A 19593-nucleotide genomic window follows, 5' to 3' on the forward strand; every position below is an offset into this window, starting at 1 on the left:
TCTCTCCCTTCCTAAAAGAGGGCTAAGGAACTATTTCAGGGTAAAAGACATGACACCGAAATGCAATGTATTTCCTGACTGAATTCTGGATTTCAAAGTTTTTAAAGTAAGCTATAAAGGACATTATTAGAACAACTAAGGAAATATGTACAATGTGGACTACATGTTAGATAATGATAATACATCAATACTGTCATTCCTGAGTGTGACAACTGTACCGTGGTTATATGAGAGAAATGTCCTTATTCTTTAGAAATGAATGCTGAAATATTTAGGAGTAAAGTAATCCTTAAATGCTTCAACAATATATAAATGTGTGCATGTGTGTAGAGAGAAGGAGAGAGAACACAAAACTGTGGCAAAACATTCACAATTGGTGAATATGTACTATTCTTGACGATCACTGTACTATTCTTACCAAAATAAAAGGTTGAGGTGGAAAATAATTCAAGACACAAAGCTCAGGAACCTTAATGTAAACATTACCTAAAGAATTAAGACAGAATAACAGGACCATTCTCTATGGAAGAAGAAAGGAAAGAGAAACGAATCAAGAAGCAGAAGTCAGGGAGTAAGATAGGAATTCAGGCCACTGCGACTCAAACCCCATCTTCCTTTCTTTATAATCCCAAGCACAAACATAGTATTGGCAGGAACCTCAACACAACCATTTCTAAAGTAAAGGCCCAGCATGCAGAAACAGTGAGTGTTCACTCACCCACCAATATTTATTAAATATATGTGTGTGTCAGACTCCATGGCAGCAACACAATAAAAATAAGAGCACAGATTCTGGAATCAGAGTGCGCAGGTTTGAATCCCAGCTCTACCAAATCCCAGCTCCACTATTTGCTATTTGTGTAACTTTTAGCAAATTACTCAATCTCTTAGTGCTTTGATATCCTCATTTTTAAAGGGAAGATAATAACAGTACTTACTTCAAAGGGCTGTTTTATGTTGTGGGTTTTTTTTTGCGGTACGCGGGCCTCTCACTGTTGTGGCCTCTCCCACTGCGGAGCACAGGCTTGCCGCTCCACGGCATGTGGGATCTTCCCAGACCGGGCACAAACCCGTGGCCCCTGCATCAGCAGCCGGACTCTCAACCACTGCGCCACCAGGGAAGCCCAGGGCTGTTTTGAAGATTAAATGACAAAATATATGTAAACTGCTAGAGTACTGCCTGTCATATATTAAACAACCCAGCAGATACTAGCTACTTTTTTTTTGTTTTTATTAGGCACTGGAGACACCAAGTCAAAGAAGATATGGTTCCTTCCCTCAGAGATTTGAGGTCTACCTGGGGAAACAAACAGAAGAATCAATGTCCGAGGGCATGTAAATCACTGAAGTTGGAACACACCCTCACACCATACACAAAAATAAACTCAAAATAGCTTAAAAACTTAAATATAAGACATGACATCATAAAACCCCTAGAAGAGAACAGAGGCAAAACATTCTCTGATATAAACCTTACTAATATTTTCTTAGGTCAGTCTCCCAAGGCAACAGAAATAAAAGCAGAGGGCTTCCCTGGTGGCGCAGTGGTTGAGAGTCCGCTTGCGATGCAGGGGACACGGGTTCGTGCCCCGGTCCGGGAAGATCCCACATGCCGCGGAGCGGCTAGGCCCGTGAGCCATGGCCGCTGAGCCTGCGCGTCCGGAGCCTGTGCTCCGCAACGGGAGAGGCCACAACAGTGAGAGGCCCGCGTACCACAAAAAAAAAAAACAGAAATAAAAGCAGAAATAAACAAATCGGACCTAATCAAACTTACAAGCTTTTGCACAGCAAAGTAAACCATAAATAAAGTGAAAAGACGACCTACAGACTGGGAGGAAATATTTGCAAATGATGCTACCAACCAGGGCTTAATTTCCAAAATATACAAACAGCTCATACAACTCAATAACAAAAAAACAAACCACCCAATCAAAAAAAGGGCAGAAGATCTGAAAAGACATTTCTCCAAAGAAGACATACAGATGGCAAACAGGCATATGAAAAGATGCTCAACATCGCTAGAGAAGTGCAAATCAAAACTACAATGAGGTACCACCTCACACCGGCCAAAATGACCATCATTAAAAAGTCTACAAATGACAAATGGTGGAGAGGGTGCAGAGAAAAGGGAACCCTCCTACACTCTTGGTGGGAATGTGAACTGGTGCAGCCACTATGGAAAACAGTATGAAGATTCCTTAAAAAACTAAAAATAGAGTTACCCATTGATCCAGCAATCCCACTCCTGAGCATATATCCAGAGAAAACTCTAATTCGAAAAGATACATGCACCTCAACATTCACAGCAGCACTATTTACAATAGCCAAGACATGGAAGCAACCTAAATGTCCATCGAATGATGAATGGATAAATAAGATGTGGTATATATACACAATGGAATACAACTCGTCCATAAAAAATAATGAAATAATGCCATTTGCAGCAACATGGATGAACCTAGAGATTATCATACTAACTGAAGTGAACCTAAAGATTATCATACTAACCGAAGTAAGTCAGAAAGAGAAAGACAAATACCATACGTGGTATTCACTTATATGTGGAATCTAAAATATGACACGGGGCTTCCCTGGTGGCGCAGTGGTTGAGAGTCCGCCTGCCGATGCAGGGGACGCGGGTTCGTGCCCCATTCTGGGAGGATCCCACATGCCGCGGAGCGGCTGGGCCCGTGAGCCATGGCCGCTGAGCCTGTGCGTCAGGAGCCTGTGCTCCGCAACGGGAGAGGCCACAGCGGTGAGAGGCCCGCGTACCACAAAAATAAAAAAAATAAAATATGACACGAATGAACTTATTTACGAAACAGAAACAGACTCACAGACACAGAAAACAAACTTGTGGCTACCAAAGGGGAAAGGAGGTGGGGGAGGGATAAATTAAAGAGTTTAGGATTAGCAGATACAAACTACTATACATAAAATAAACAAGGTCCTACTATATAGCACAATGAACTATATTCAATATCCTGTAATAAACCGTAATGGAAAAGAAAAATAAATTTCTGTAAAGAATAAATCCACAGGACTTCCCTGGCGGTGCAGTGGTTAAGATTCCGCTTGCCAATGCAGGGGACGTGGGTTCAAGCCCTGGTCCGGGAAGATCCCACATACTGCAGAGCAACTAAGCCCGCGAGCCACAACTACTGTGCCCTCGTGCCACAACTACTGAAGCCCGCGCGCCTACAGCACGTGCTCCGCAACAAGAGAAACCACCGCAATGAGAAGCCCGTGCACTGCAACGAAGAGTAGCCCCCACTCGCCGCAACTAGAGAAAGGGCGCGTGCAGCAACAAAGACCCAACACAGCCAAAAATAAATAAATAAAATTAATTAATTTTAAAAAGTAAAATATTTTTAAAAAGCATAAATCCAATGCTATATTTGCATAATTTAAAAAAAAGATTCAATGTTCAGAGAACAGTGTGATAAGCATTATGTAAAAGTATGCACTTACAGTAAAGGTACTATAAGAGCAGAGAGAAAGGGTGTTTAATAAAATAAAAGATAATAAAAAGTTTACCACAAATGGGACCAGAGCTGACTTCTGAAGAATAAGCAGTCATTTCCCATGGAAAGAGAGTGATTAACCATTCTAGAAGCTTTAAAATCTTAATGGGAAAAAGCCTAACATCAGTTGAGGTTAGGCTAACAAGAATGAAAAGTATGGCAAGAAAAAAAAGGAAGGCAGGAGCCAGATCATAAAATGGCCTGTGTGTTAGGCTGAGTTTGAACTTTATCCTGAAAGCAACGCACAGCCACACAAGACACAGACGTAGAGAAGTGATGTGCTTAAATCTCCATGTCAGAAAGATCACTTGGATAGTAAAGTGGAGGGCAAATTAAAGAGGTGGCAAGTCAAGAGGCAGGGAGACTGGTTAGAATTCTACTGCAATAATACAGAGGGATAAAAAAATATAGGCTTCAACCTGTAAGTATACAGCCAAGAAATATGAAAACATGCATTCACACAAAAACTTGTGCACAAATGGCCATAGCAGCATTAGTCATAATAGCCGACGAGTACAAACAACCCAAATGTCCATCAACTAATACACTTATTTTTAAAACGTAGTATATCCATACAATGGAATATTATTCATTCATAAAAAGGAATGAAGTACTGATATATGCTACAATACAGATGACCCCTGAAAACATTATGCTAAGTGAAAGAAGCCAGTAACAAAATAGCACACATTTTATGACTGCATTTATATGAACTGTCCAGAATGGGCAATCTATCGAATTACAGAGTAGGTTAGGGGTTATATTACAGCTGGGGGAGAAGGGAGAGGCTGAGAGGAGGGAGGGAATAGGGAATGACTGCTAATATCTATGGGGTTTCTTCGAGGGATGATGAAAATGTTCTAAAACTGTGGTGATGGTTGTACAACTACAATATACTAAAACTACAAAATTGTATATTTTATTTGGGCGGCTTGTATGGTATCTGAATTATATCCCAGTAAAGCTGTTTTCTTAAAAACAAAATAGGCCTAAAGTGAGGTGGTAACAGGAGGGGTCTAATTTATTTCCCAGGTCTCTAACACAAGTAATATGAATGAAGAAATGATTTATCTTGCACTCACAGATACAGGAGATAAACAGGTGCAGGAGGTGGTGGAGGTGGGGAGAGGTAGATAAGTTTGGACATGTTAAGTTTAAGGCACCTATGGAACGAACACCCATATGGAGATGCCCAGAAGGCAGCTGGATCAATAGGTCTAGCACTTGTTAGAGGTCTGGGGTGAAGGAATTACTTAGAAATCAACAGCAAATAAGCAGTGACTGAAACCAGAGGTTTTGATGCAGAGATCCTCAAAGAATGTAGACAGTGATGAGAGCTAAAGTCTACAACCAAGACTAGAGAGACCTAGGGGGTATCAACAACGGAGAGCTAAGCAGGGAACAAGAAGCTTACCAAAGATGCTGAGAAGCAGCAGCCAAAGAGGAAGGAGGGAAGAATACGATCTTCTGCGGACAGACAGCCTTAAGAAAATAAAATCCTAAACAGTGCCAAATGCCTCAGAGGAGTCCTGCCCCTAGCAATGCCTGGCACACCGAAGGTGCTCAATAAATACCTGATGAATCAATTAATGTAGAGAAAGAAGTATTCACTGATTTGGCATATGGACAAAATAGTGACTGGTGACTTCAGTGAGACCACAGGGTACCTAAATGCAAATTCATAAAGGGTGCCTTCTTTGGGTGGGCACACAGATTGATAAGCAGGGCTCAGGGTGGACTTCAGCCCCCCCACACACATACACACACCCTCAGGCTGGCACCCATGTGCAGTGAACAACTCAGTGGATTAAGAAGTAGAAAGAGATGTGGAAGTGACAACAGCAAGTATAGATCCTACTCCTTCACAACCTGTCTGAGAAGGGAAATACAGAAGCCTCTGTTACCAGAAAATTTGCCCAATTTTAAAACCTACCAGTAAACTACACCATATACTCTCATCCCCTAAATTTATGTTTTATTTATAACCTATTTAGTCATTTTAACTAAAATGTTAAAGCTTCCATTACCAAAAAGAAATTAAAACATAACCTAGATATACACATGAACAATAAAACAAAAACTAAATTCTACTGAAAACAAAGGCAGCAGCTACAGAACTCCCATAGGAAAAAATAAAGTCATTAAAATACCAAGTGTGGTAGCTTTAAAATATACCCACAAATTCTTTAATACTCCTCCGTGCAAAAGGTGGAAACTACTACCCCCCTCCCTTGAGTGTGGGCTGTACTTGGTGACTCTCTTCTAATGAACAGAATGTAACAGAAGTGACAATACGTGACTTCTGACATGAAATCATAAAAGGTACTGTGGCTTCCTCCTTACTCTCTCAGCTTAGTCGCTCTAGAGGGAAGCCAGCTGCCATGCTGTGACGAAACTCAAGCAGTCCTCTGGAGAAGTCCATCTGTTAAGGAACTGAGGCCTCCTGCCAACAGCCATGTGAGTGAGCCACCTTGGAAGTGGATCCACTGGCCCCAGTCAAGCCTTCAGATGACCACAGCCCCAGCAGACATTATGAGTGCAACCTCATGAGCCAGAATCACTCACTTAAAATGCTCCCAGATTCTTGAGCCACAGAAACTGTGTACAATAACATTTATTGTTGTTTCAAGCTGTTGAAACTGAGTTTTAGGATAATTTATTATGTTGAAATACAGTCATCCCTCAGTATTCACAAGGAATTGGTTCCAGAACCTGCCACAGATACCAAAATCTGCGGATGTTCAAGTCCCATAGTCAGCCCTCTTTACCTGTGATCCCACATCCGAGGATTCAACCAACCACAGATGGTGCAGTAGCATACGTATTTTATTTATTTATTTATTTATTTATTTATTTATTTACTTAATTTATTTTTGGCTGCGTTGGGTCTTCATTGCTGCACGCAGGCTTTCTCTAGTTGCAGAGAGGGGGTTACTCTTCGTTGTGGCGTGCGGGCTTCTCATTGCAGTGGCTTCTCTTGTTGCGGAGCATGGGCTCTAGGTGCGCGGGCTTCAGTAGTTGTGGCACACAGGCTCAGCAGTTGTGGCGCACGGGCTTAGCTGCTCCGTGGCATGTGGTGTCTTCCCGGACCAGGGATCGGACCTGTGTCCCCTGCATTGGCAGGCAGATTCTTAACCATTGCGCCACCAGGGAAGTCCCAGTATACGTATTTATTGAAAAAAATCTGCGTATAAGTGAAGCTATGCAGTTCAAACCCATGTTGTTCAAGGGTCAACTGCAGATAACCAATACACTGATAAAATTTTTAAAAGCTCAGGAGTACCAGAATATTCATTTACCTTATTTTATCTACTAAGCATCTGAACACTCCTGTACCAAGCAGAATTCTCCAAACTGGCAAATATCTAATCTATATATACAAAGAGAAATAACCAGATACATGATTTCTTTTAAAAATAAATAAATAACAAGTGAGGTGAACAGGAAACCAAGAATAATGCAAGAGCTTTTACTGAGAGACCTAAGGTTTTTGTGCGGGGGCTGGGGGGAATAACTCTGAATAAAAATTAAAGCCCTTCTTTTTAAATAAGATTACACTGTTTTAAAAGAGGTGAGAGAATGGACTTAAAATGACAAAAGGATGATATGCTTGATGTGCAATAAGAAACTAATATAAAAATAAAAGGGGGACTAACTCACCATTGTAAAGCAATTATACTCCAATAAAGACGCTAAAAAATTTTTTTCTAATAAAAAATAATAAAAGGGGGAAGAAGACATGCGATAGAATGCTAGGAAACTTTATAGAAAGGAGATTAAATCTGACGCACAACAACAAAATTTGTGGATGACTTTAGAGGAAGTTAAAAAAACGGTGTTTACAAGAGATCTTTTGGGGATGCTGGAAAAGTAACACTGCCATGTGATAATGATTACACAACTCTACAAATCTGATAAAAATCACTGAGTCATACACCTCAAAAAGGCAAATTTTGCAGTATATGAATTATGCCTCAATAAAGTTGTTTTCTTTTTTTAAGTGGTATTTGTTCGCTAAAGCAAGGAGGGAAAATTATATTATTAAGAGTTTTTCTGACTAAAGGAAGTAGCCAAGAGGAAAAGTACAGTAATTCATTCGACAGACAAGAAAATAAAAAGGAAATTTTTCATAGATTAAGAAATATTAATGTTTTCATTTCAGCCAAATAAAGGACAGTATTGTGTCTCTGGGTAACTCTCTACAAACCTGGCTAGGACCACAAAATCTTACTATCTTAAGAGTAGAAAGACAATGGATTTGGAACCCTTAAATGGGGAATAAGGAGAAGGAACACTTTGACTTAATTTCCTATCCCCTGGAAGAGAGTAACAATTTATTCTGATCTCACATTATTGCATGTGCCTGAGATACAGAGATGGTACCTCCTATGAGAAGAATTTAAAGAAATTTAAAAGCAGAAAATCAAATATATAATTGTTTTTTAAAATGTATGTTAATTTCTTTACAAGCCTGATGGCAACAGTCAATTCCCTCAGTCAAAATATCCACATGGGGAATTTTTTGTTATTTTTGAAGAAGTTTAATTTGCATTGGTTCAGGGACTTTTGCAGAAGTTTCCCAAAACAGCAGTACTGTATTTTGTTTACCCCATTTGTAACTACAAACAAAGATCAAGCAAAAATGCACCTATAAACAACCACAATTCACATTTGCTTTGAGCTATGAAAATATTAACCTACTCTGACCTCCTCTGCACCAACTTCAGCGAACCCTGGATCAAGAGTCTCAGCTTCCAAAACAGCACAGGTGTCTCTAATTTCAGACCTGCTAGTCTCCTCTCTGACTTTGGCTAAATCAGTAGCAAGCCCAGAAAATAAAAACAAAAAAACTCAAAAGTCATGTAGGTATTTTCTTTCTTCCTCCATAAAAGAATGCTCTAGCAGATACAAATGAAATAGCATGTATTAATATATAATTCTATCTCCTCTAAGTGGCTATATTAAAAGTCAAAATAGTTCAAGATAGTGATATTCACGATATTATCCATCTAGACTTGAAAAACTGTAATATCAATGAACTTTAAAGTTTATGGTACCATGCCAAACCTTTACTAGGCATTCAATAAATGTTAGTTCCTTTCTTTCCTTTTCATTAATTCTTAGAGTATTTCCATAAAACAGTTCCTGCTCATTATACCCCAATATATAGCAGGAAAATAGAAAAAAGATAATTTCCTCACTGAACACCTAGATCAGACTCTGAAAATTCAGGCCACCAGATGATGATGAAGGCACTGATTTGCAAAAGTTAATCTTTACTCTCTCTACCTCCCTTCCTAGGCAGCAGTGTCAGTTCCAAGGACCATGTTCCTTCTGCTATAGGAAGTGGCTCAACTGTTTTTCCCCATAGCAATATATTAGCAGTTCCTGTTCTTTGTGACTGGAAGCCAGTCTCAAGAAGCTATTCTATTCTAAGTGCAGGTGCAGCAAGAGTCCAAAGATTGTCATCAACCCAGAGAACCCCATGCTCAAGTTCACAGGATTCTTGGTTGGAGGATTTTGGGGAGTACTGCCATTGGTTTTTTTTGGCTACCAATTTCACTCTCCAAATGATCCAAGTTTCCTGCACCAATGAGCAATGGGGTCTCCACATACCTAAGATTATGGGAAACTAAAACTACATGAAACAGCACTAGTCCCTACTTTGACAGGAAATGTTCTGCCAAAAATAGGTTTGCAGAGCTGTGTGAGGCTGCCGTCTATAGCTCTCTTCTGTGGGCATCTGATACAACAGAGATACATGAGCCAAAGTCATATCTGGTGTACTTCTGTTCAGACTCTGGAGCTTAAGATAGGAACACAAGCATGCTCTGTCAAAACAAACTCTAGTGGTTACAGATGGACAGATTCTGTCATCAGTAACAAAATTTATAGTTGTCAGTGATGGTCTGGTTACTGTCAAGATAAGCCCTTTGATTGCATCTAGTCTACCATTCACATAAGCTACTGAATTTTAGTGACCAGAAGAATCAGCTAGCCTGTCACCTCCCACTACCCCAAGCTGGTTTACATAATGGCTCCAATACAAGAACTTCTGCCCTCTAAGGAGTGGGTCATGGTGTGTATGTGCATGTGTGTGAATTCATGGTTCTGTTCTATGACCACCAAAATTTTAAATCGGTTGTGCTGTTTCTTGGCATTCAATACCCTCAGACAAGACACTAGATGTAGTCCACAACACTAGATAAACCATGGTGACAGACCATCATAGGGCCATGCTGAGTGTTTCCCTAAACAATAATCAAATCTGATCAATTCTATTTCAGTAGAACTGAAAATACTAACAAACACCTTAGAAGGGAGGCAGGAAAGAATAAATAAACCTGGGACCTACCTTGTTTACAATTCCCACAGACAGATGAAATTCAATTCCATGCCAACCATACCCTTCGATCACTAAAACACAAACAGAAAAATAAAAGTTCATGCAATATAAGCAGTTCTTCCAGTTCCTACAGCATATTTGGTTTCAACGGTAAGAAGCTGTTTCTTATCTGCTTTCTATCCTCTCCACGACCACAACAGTAGCTGAGTGTCACTGGCAAAAAGGCCCAGATATGTGGAGTTAAATAACAGGTAACACTGATTGAATACTTACTATATGCTAGGCACTGTTCTAAGTGCTTAAATGTACTAACTAATTTAATCCTCACAACAACCCTATGAGATACTCTTATTAACTCATTTTATATCCAAATGACAAATGGCCTATACCTCTGAAAATTGCTCTTACTTGTGTTAAGAAATGCCTCTTAAATAAATGTAGGCAATCTCAACCACGGTGGCTGGGCTGTCTCAATGGTTGATATCTATATATGTTCCATATTCATCCACTCATTATACATTTCTTAAGTCCCCATGGTGGGCTGAGCACTATAGTAGATGCTAATCATGATTTATTCTCTGCCCTTTAGGAGTTGAGAAACTAGTTGGGGAGATCAGACTAAATCCAAGAAATGTTCAAGAAATGGAATGCCCTATTATGAGGTACACTCTCTTTGTGCAATCATTCAGTAAAAAAATGAATAACCTTTGGGAAAAGGAAAAGAAAGCTTTACAGAAGAGGTGCCTTAAAGCTGGACCTTTAAAAAAAATAATAAAATTGGCAAAGAGAGGAGAAAGGTTCTTCAGGAAAGGAAACGAGAACAAAAACATGGTGGCGGGGACAGACAGGCTCTATCTGAGGTCCTTCATAATCTGATCCCATCCAGTCTGACTACCCTTTGCCTTGGCCGCTGACCTCCCTCCCCATCCCCGCTAGCCACACCAGACTTCTTCATTCTAGGATACACAATCTTTGATAGCTCCTTTGTTTCTCCTACTGCCTTGAATGTTTTCCCCACCTTTTCCCTGGTGGGTAACATTAACTAGTCCTAGTATACAGTAGGCACTCAATAAGATATAGCCATTATTGTAAATAATATTGTTTAAGATGCAAATGAAACATTTATCTATAACCTCTTCCAATTCTCCAGAGTTAATCTACTGGCCTCTCTGCCACACCTACATGGCATTTGTCCATTTTTCCATTACAATGATAAAACATTCTACTGTCCCCAGGTTTCCTTTTTTTTTCTCTTACTTGTCTGAACAGGTAACATCTTTTCTACAACTCTATATACTCCAAGACCTAGCACAGTGTCTGGCATGTAATAGGTGCCCATTATATGCACTTGTTGACTGAAGGCCCGACTGACTCAAATTTACAAAATGAATAACGATAGGATTCTTCTAAAAAGTGAGCCCATTTAGTACACTTAAACAATTCAGTTTGTCAAAAATCTAATGCACTTTTACATCTTCATGAATATGTCTGCTACATAACTACACCAACAATTCATGCACAAAAAAGTCAAAGTGGATTCACCAAACACTACCAGCTGACTAGCTTTTGCTTGATGACAAAATGAGGTCCTCATCCATGTCAATAGACACAGGAGAAATTAACTGAATTGACTATTTAGATATTATGGCTGGTGAACTTTCTCAGTGAACGGATGCCACAACTTTGTAGGCAGTGTGTATGTTTAAATAGGTATTTATACTGGCTTTAGTCACAGGCGGTAGAGGTTACAAATTTAGAAGTCCAATCATAAATCCAAGGTTTATTTACAGAAACATTCCATATGGTAAGAGTTTAAAAAGGAAAACAGCAGCCATTTTCTTTGCCGAAAACAAAAGGTAGCAGAGCACCGAAGGACCAGACTTCCTCTTTTTTTTTTTTTTTTTTGGCGGTACGCGGGCCTCTCACTGTTGTGGCTTCTCCCGTTGCGGAGCACAGGCTCCGGACGCGCAGGGTCAGCGGCCGTGGCTCACGGGCCCAGCCGCTCCGCGGCATGTGGGATCTTCCCGGACCGGGGCACGAACCCGTGTCCCCTGCATCGACAGGCGGACTCTCAACCACTGCGCCACCAGGGAAGCCCCAGACCTTCTCTTAACTCTGCTCTCGTCACTGCTTAAAGCAGAGGAAGAAATATGCAGGGCAAGCAGGAGCCTCGCTGAAAATCAGTCACCCACAGCAACCGGCCTTTTGAATGTCTATGCTATTCAAGGCTTAAGTATTAATTTTATACATGTCCGTGTTCACTGAAAGCACAATTTGTGGCTTGGAACTTAAAAAAAGTGTTCTAATGTGCTAGTTTGTCCAATATTAATCGAGTCTGCCAGGTTTGAACATGCCAAGCTTAAAATACTCTCTAGATTGTTATGCAAAGGTATGAACTCAATCCTTTATTCTCAGGAAAAGGAACTTAGGGAGAATGACTAAAGCAACAGTATTTCAATGAAAGCCATAACAGAAAAAGTCAACTAAATAGTGATGAGTTACTATTTTTAAATATCTGAATAGAAATAAGATATAAGCTAATGACAGATTTCTTACAATTATTAATCTCACCTAAAATGAGATCCTGGGGTTTTAGTTCCAAGGTGTCAGAGAATGTATTTTGAAACTGATTTCTACATGAGATCATCTCATAAAAAGGCTGTTTTAGTCATCCACTGACTAAGCCCCTTCAGAATCAAAGTCTAACTTACTTTATATTGAAATAAATTATATTTTTTATATGAACAGTATTATTAGCAAAGTTTTTTTAATCTTTTACTTTATCAGCTTTAGAAAAATGCTAATAAAACCTGGAATGACTAAATTTTTATAAATAAACCTCAGAAGCTCACACATCCAGTCCCTTCGATTTCAGTTACGGAACCAGAGCAGAAGGGGTTCAATGACTTGATAACAGGAAGACTGGGACCAGAATCTGATTACCAGTCCGATTTATTTATTCTACTACATATTACTAAACACACTGTTTTATTAAGACAGAAAATGTTTTGGAAATTACAACAGAAGAAAAGTTTAAATACCTGCATTCATTCCCTGAGAAGAATTTAATAATTAGATGTGTGCCCTGAAGATCTGGAAATGCTGACCCTTAAAAACTTAGGCAGTTGGGCTTCCCTGGTGGCGCAGTGGTTGAGAGTCCGCCTGCCGATGCAGGGGACATGGGTTCGTGCCCCGGTCCGGGAAGATCCCACATGCCGCGGAGCGGCTGGGCCCGTGAGCCATGGCCGCTGAGCCTGCGCGTCCGGAGCTTATGCTCCGCAATGGGAGAGGCCACAACAGCGAGAGGCCCGCGTACAGAGGAAAAAGAAAAAAAAAAAAAAAAAAAAAACTTAGGCAGTAGAAGACTATAGCAGTTATTTTCAATGCTTTTGGCTCAATAACCTGTAGAATCTTTGCTAGAAGTTTAGCTTTAAAAGGTTTTTCTTACATCCCTAAGGGTATGGGAATAATTTTTACAATCTAAGATGACATTATCCTTACCTTCTGAAATATAAACTTCCCACACACTCACACAAAAAAGCAATTTCAGGACTTCCCTGGAGGCACAGTGGTTAAGACTCAGAGCTCCCAATGCAGGGGGCCCGGGTCCAATCCCTGGTCAGGGAACTAAATCCCACATGTATGCTGCAACTAAGAGTTTGCATGCCACAACTAAGGAGCCCCCTGCCACAACTAAGGGGCCCATGTGCCACAACTAAGGAGCCCGCCTGCTGCAACTAAGGAGCCCACCTGCCACAACTAAGACCCGATGCAAATAAATAAATAAATAAATGATAGGGCTTCCCTGGTGGCACAGTGGATAGGAATCCGCCTGCCAATGCAGGGGACACCGGTTCGAGCCCTGGTCTGGGAAGATCCCACATGCTGTGGAGCAACTAAGCCCATGCGTCACAACTACTGAGCCTGCACTCTAGAGCCCGTGAACCACAACTACTGAAGCATGCATGCTTAAGAGCCTGTGCTCTGCAACAAGAGAAGCCACCACAATGAGAAGTCTGCACACCACAACGAAGAGTAGCCCCCGCTCACCAAAACTAGACGAAGTCTGCGCATAGCAACAAAGACGCAACGCAGCCAAAAATAAATAAAATAAATAAATTTATTTTAAAAATAAATAAATAAATGATAAAAATCAAAAGAGAAATTAGAAAATATTAAAAAAGCAATTTCATAGAATTCAGGGTCTTCTTTCAAACAAATATTTCTTCTAAACGAATTCTACTGTCTCATTTTAATTTGCAGGGAAGAGATGCAAAAAATAAAAGGAAAGTAACAAAAAAATAAAATGGAAGGAAAAAAAGGAAAAGGAAGAAAGAGGAAAGAAAAATCAATATAAAGGTTTGACTGTGATATCAAAAAAGGAGGAGAAAAACAATTCCCAATTAAATAAATGAACCGTGGTTTTTAAGCAATCAGCCTCTAAAAGGTATGGTTACATATCTCCTCAAACTGAACACCTAAAAAAAATATCTTAACCTCATTTTGCCTGATTCCTCTATTTGCTCTTTCTTCCACTTCCAAAGATAAGTATTAAGTGGAGTGGGCCTCCTGGAATAAGTAAGGGAGTCAGAGATGTCGGTCCATGCAGCCCTCTCGAAGTGCCGGTACTGGCTGGAGTTACTAGAGTCTCAAAAGGGGAGTCGAGAAAGACCACTGCATTCCCAGAGTGTGTCTATAACCTCCTCTAGAAGAGACTAGAAACCTGCTGCCTTTCACATGCACCAAAAGCCCTTCCTTTCCTACTATCAATTTAACTTGGATACAAAAATTACAGTTAATATAACAATTAATTAAGGTGACAAGTGGAAAAAGGAAACAATACCATAGGTACTATATATACATATATATTATAGAGGGAGGGAGGGAATAAGTAAGACCTGGCCGGTCAACCCAGCTGCAGCATTCAGCATTCAACCTAACATATGCTTGGTAAGGCACTAGAACACAGACAATACTTTACAAATAAAAAACTAAAATCTCAAACCCTCCACTCATAAGAAGAGTTTCAAAGTCTATCAAAGCTCCCAGCTTCACCTTCCCCTGCCGTCACCCCATAACAAGCAATGGAAGCATCTCCTATTTCACTGTGTCTTAAGACTCAGATGTAGCTCCGGATGGGCACATATAGCTATCACGTTTTGAAACTGCAAAGCAAAATCCAGGTGTTTGAACATCTGTCCTCTTATGTGGCTCTCCTAATACTGTAAGGTGGTATTGGTGGAGAGTAAACCGCAGCAAAGCCCCTATTATGAGTGGATTCACAAAGGAGTCCGTCTACCAGTGTTCTAATTATGTTTAGACCTCAAAGCTGACTCAGACACCTCCGCAGCAAGTCTTAAATAAACATGTACATTCCTATTTTCTTAAACAGAATAAAATCAATAATTCTTTTATTATTCCTTGCTTTTTTCCCATAATAAATTATTTTAATTTTTCAAAATAGGTAATACGTAACTATGGTTTAAAAAAACCTAACAGTACAATGAGCATATAGTGAAAAGTAGGTCTCTTTCCCACCCAGTCCCCTAGTACTTCTTTCCAGAAAGGATTTCAAGTTTCTTGTAAGTTAACATTTTCTTAATGACTGAATCGCTCTCCTGTGCTTACAAATGTGGCTGCAGCTGAATGACTTGGCTGGTTATCACACTACCGGAGAGAGCACATCTCCACCATCACTGAAATGGAGCGTCTGAGCGGGAGGGACCAGCCTTCAGTGTGGCATGGCACATTTGTGCCCTCCCCGTACACACTCCCATTCACATGCATGCACATGAGGAGAGGGTTCTTTTGTGTATAGGTGTGGTAAAATATACATGACATAAGATTTACCATTCTAACCATTTTTAACTGTAAAATTCAGTGGCATTAAATATATTCACAATGTTGTGGAACCATCACAACTATCCACCTCCAAAACTTTTTCATCATCCCAAACAGGAACTCTGTACTCATTAGACAGTAACTCCCCATTTCCCCTCCCTCTAGCCCCCAGTAACACTATTCTACTTTCTGTCTTTATGAATTTACCTATTCAAGGTACTTCATATGAGTGGAATCATACAATTTTTGTCCTTTTGTGCCTGGCTTCTTTCACTTAGCATAATGTCTTCAAGGTTCCCATGTTGTAGATTGTTTCAGAATTTCCTTCTTTTTTAAGGCAGATTAATATCCTATCGTACATACATAACACATTTTGTTTATCCATTCATCAGTGGAGGGACATTTAGGTTGTTTCCATCTTTTAACTATTATGAACAATGTTGCCATGAATGCTGGTATACAAGTATCTGTTTAGGTCCCTTCTTTCAATTATTTTGGATATTTGCTTAGAAGTAGAACTGCTGTACCTATGGCAGTTCTGTGCTTAACTTTAAAAAAAATAATAAATTTATTTATTTGTTTTTGGCTGCACTGGGTCTTCGTTGCTGCACGCGGGCTTTCTCTAGTTGCGGCGAGCGGGGGCTACTCTTCTTTGCGGTGCGCAGGTTTCTCACTGCGATGGCTTCTCTTGTTGCGGAGCATGGGCTCTAGGCACACGGGCTTCAGTAGTTGTCACATGCAGGCTCTGGAGTGCAAGCTCAGTCGCTGTGGCGTACAGGCTTAGTTGCTGTGTGGCATGTGGGATATTCCCGGACCAGGGACCGAACCCATGTCCCCTGCACTGGCAGGCGGATTCCTAACCACTGCGCCACCAAGGAGGGCCCCCTGTGTTTAACTTTTTGAGGAACCACAAAACTGTTTTCCACAGTGGCTGCACCATTTTACACCAGTGATACACAGGGTTCCAGTTTCTCCTCCTTGCAGTTTTTTGGTAATAGCCATCCTAATGGATGTGAAGTGGTGGTATCTCATTGTGGTTTTCATTTGCATTCAAAGGAGAGGATTCTTATGTCTACGGCTTCAAAACATTTTGCATTCGAAGGTGTTCCTATGGCACTGGTCCATCTCCACCCCACAAGTGTCTTATCATCTGGCTCTTCATCATGGTTCTCAAGAGTCTACCCCTCATTCAGTGCACTAGTCACTTCAAATCTTGCACACTATGACTACCACCATACTCCATTCTGCCTTCTCTGCACATCTTAATATCCTTTCACCTATGCTTTTTGGCTTTCTTCTCAAAAAATGTTGATCTATTTATAACCAGACACTGCCAGTTTAATCAACACACTCCTTCAATTTCTGGAAGAACTGACTACTCACAGCACTTTTGGTACTTCAAGTCTTCTCAGGAATTGTCAACAATGCTCAAAAGTTCTTTCTTGACTATCTAAGGCATTTGCTTTTCCTTTTCTTGGTTTTGCGTTCAGAACTCTTTTGGATGCTTGAAAATGACACAAAGTTGATCTCTGGATAACCAAAGTTTTACCATAGGCATTTTCACGCCTATTTCTACCTGCATTTAAGCAGAGCTTGCAGATAAATAAAATAAATACATTAAACTTCTCAGTGCTCAAGAAGAACAAAAATGACAAAATTTAAAATACTTTTGTTAGTATCCTGCAATAAATTGCTTTGTCAGCAGTGCCTACAACATGGTAGGCACTTGATAAATATTTGTTGAATGAATGGTTTAAGGAGATATAATATGGCAGCAGAGAATGTAGGCTTTGGAGTCAAATCTGGATTTGCATGTCAGCTCCTACCTTTATGAGCCATATGATCTAGGGATAAGTTGCTTAGCTTCTCTGAGGCTCAGAGACGCTAAAAAATAATAGATGGATAATACCACCTATCTTTCAGAATGACCATGAAGAGTTGTTATTGGTGGTGTATTCAAACATATAAACTGCTTTGTTGGTATCGGCTCTAGGTACTGCAAAAGCACGGATCTGAGTAAAAGAAACAGTTCAATAGCTCACAATTCGTTTATTTATTAGTGATTATTCGTTTATTTAGTGATGGCCTACTATGTGCCAGGCACTGTAGTTGCAAAAGACACATCAGTGATTTAGAAAGATATAGATCCTTGCTCTCGTGGAGCTTATATTCTAATAGGGAGAGACAGATAATAAAATAATAGATATAGTAAACTACAAAGATCTTAAAATGTAAAGAATGCTTTAGGGAAGAAAAAGAAAAAGTAGATCAGAAAAAAGGGAATAAGAAGTGTTGGGGGAAGAGGACTTGCAATCTTTAAATAAGATGATCAGAGTAGGCCTCATTGAGAAAGCGACACAAGCAAAGATTCGACAGTCTTGAGAGATTCAGCCATGCAGATATCTAGAGGAAGAGCATTCCAGAAAGAGGTAACAGCCAATGCAAAGGCCCTAAGACAGAAGCAGGACTGTCGTGTTCAAGGAACGGCAAGAAAGATAGTGTGGCTGCAGCAGAGGGAGCAAGGGGGATATAGTTAAGTAAGGTCAGAGAGGTTACTAGAAGACCAGATAATGTAAGGCCTCACAGGATTCTCTACTCCGAGTGGAATGGGGGGGGGGGGCCAATGCAGGGGAGCCACTGCTTTTTTTTTTTTTTTTTTTTTAGTGGCTTAAAAGAAACAAAAATTTGTTATCTTACAGTTCTGAAGGGCAGAAGTCTGGCACAGGTCTCAATGGGCTAAAATCAAGGTGTTGGTAGGGATGAATTGTTTTCTGGAACTCTTGGGGAGAATGTTTCCTTGCCTTTTCCAGTTTCTAGAGGCTGCCTACATTCCTTGGCTTGGAGCCACTGCTTCTGAACAGAGTGACATGATCTGACTTAGGTATAAAATGAATGGTTCAGGCTGCTGTGTTGAAAACAAAGGAAAGGGTAGAAGCTGGGAGGTCAGTTAGGAGGCACTACAATAATCCGGGCAAGAGAGGACAGTGGCTTGGACCACGGCGGTAGCAGCAGAGAAGGTGAGAGGTGGCTGATTTTGGATATATTTTGAGGGTGGGCCCAGTAAGTTTTCATGGCAGACTGGATGTGGGGTATGAGAGAAAAATGAGAGTCCAAAGTTTTGATCAGAGCAACTAAAAGAGTAGGACTGTCGTCAAATAAAACAGGGAAAGCTGAGGGTGGAAAAAATTAAGTTTAGAGAAGAAAATGAATAGTTCACTATTAGTTTTGTGTATGTTGTTTGAGATAGTTGGCCTTCCAACATTTCCAACAGGTAAACTGGGTCAGATTGATGAAATAATGGTTTTTAAAAGCATTTCCATTTCACTATCTTGTAACAGAAGATAAACTATAGGTTAGTTTGGCCTAGATGCTACCATTTTATAACAAATTAATTTTAGCAGTTACAATATACACGAAAAAAAATACTCATAGTTTGATGCTGTTTAATTCCCAATGACTGACTGTATCCTTTAAAGCTTGAAAATCAGGACTAAAATTCATTCCACCCTACAGTTATAGGTAGGGGGTCAAATCACAGTAAGTGAGGAGGAATAAGAAAATAATAATAATAAAATACAATGAGCTCTTGGCATCTGAATTCTTCAGCCAACACTGAGTTCTTCATCCTGATGGCAGCTGGAGGATTCCAGTGATCCTAACACGATCATCTTCAGTCTCACATACTCCTCTTGCTCTAAACACAAATTTTTCCTCCTTCTGTTCCCTGGAAGGTCCCAAAAGAAGAGAACGGTCCAGAGCCTGAGAACAAATGCATCTATAGAGAACAATAAAGAGAGGAGCCTACACAGAACTAGTACCACACTCACATTCTGAGTCAAGGCCATGGGAGAAGTCGCAAAATCACATCATCTCAGGGCTGGA

At 40.2% G+C, this 19593-nt stretch overlaps 1 protein-coding gene across 6 annotated transcripts in view; it reads right to left on the bottom strand.

Annotated features, from left to right (window-relative positions):
- MRTFA (myocardin related transcription factor A) overlaps positions 1–19593 on the bottom strand; it is a 210600-nt gene that overhangs the window by 168438 nt on the left and 22569 nt on the right. For 5 of the 6 annotated variants that reach the window (XM_067698181.1, XM_067698180.1, XM_067698182.1 and 2 more), the window contains exon 2: positions 9880–9941. In XM_067698181.1, the coding sequence (XP_067554282.1) occupies positions 9880–9941 (62 nt within the window). Of the gene's footprint in view, positions 1–9879; positions 9942–12911; positions 12937–19593 lie in introns of those variants that run through there. The other variant, XM_067698177.1, reaches the window with a different exon arrangement.

The sequence above is a fragment of the Pseudorca crassidens genome, chromosome 11, assembly GCF_039906515.1.
Source record: "Pseudorca crassidens isolate mPseCra1 chromosome 11, mPseCra1.hap1, whole genome shotgun sequence".
In the NCBI taxonomy this organism is placed as follows: domain Eukaryota; kingdom Metazoa; phylum Chordata; class Mammalia; order Artiodactyla; family Delphinidae; genus Pseudorca; species Pseudorca crassidens.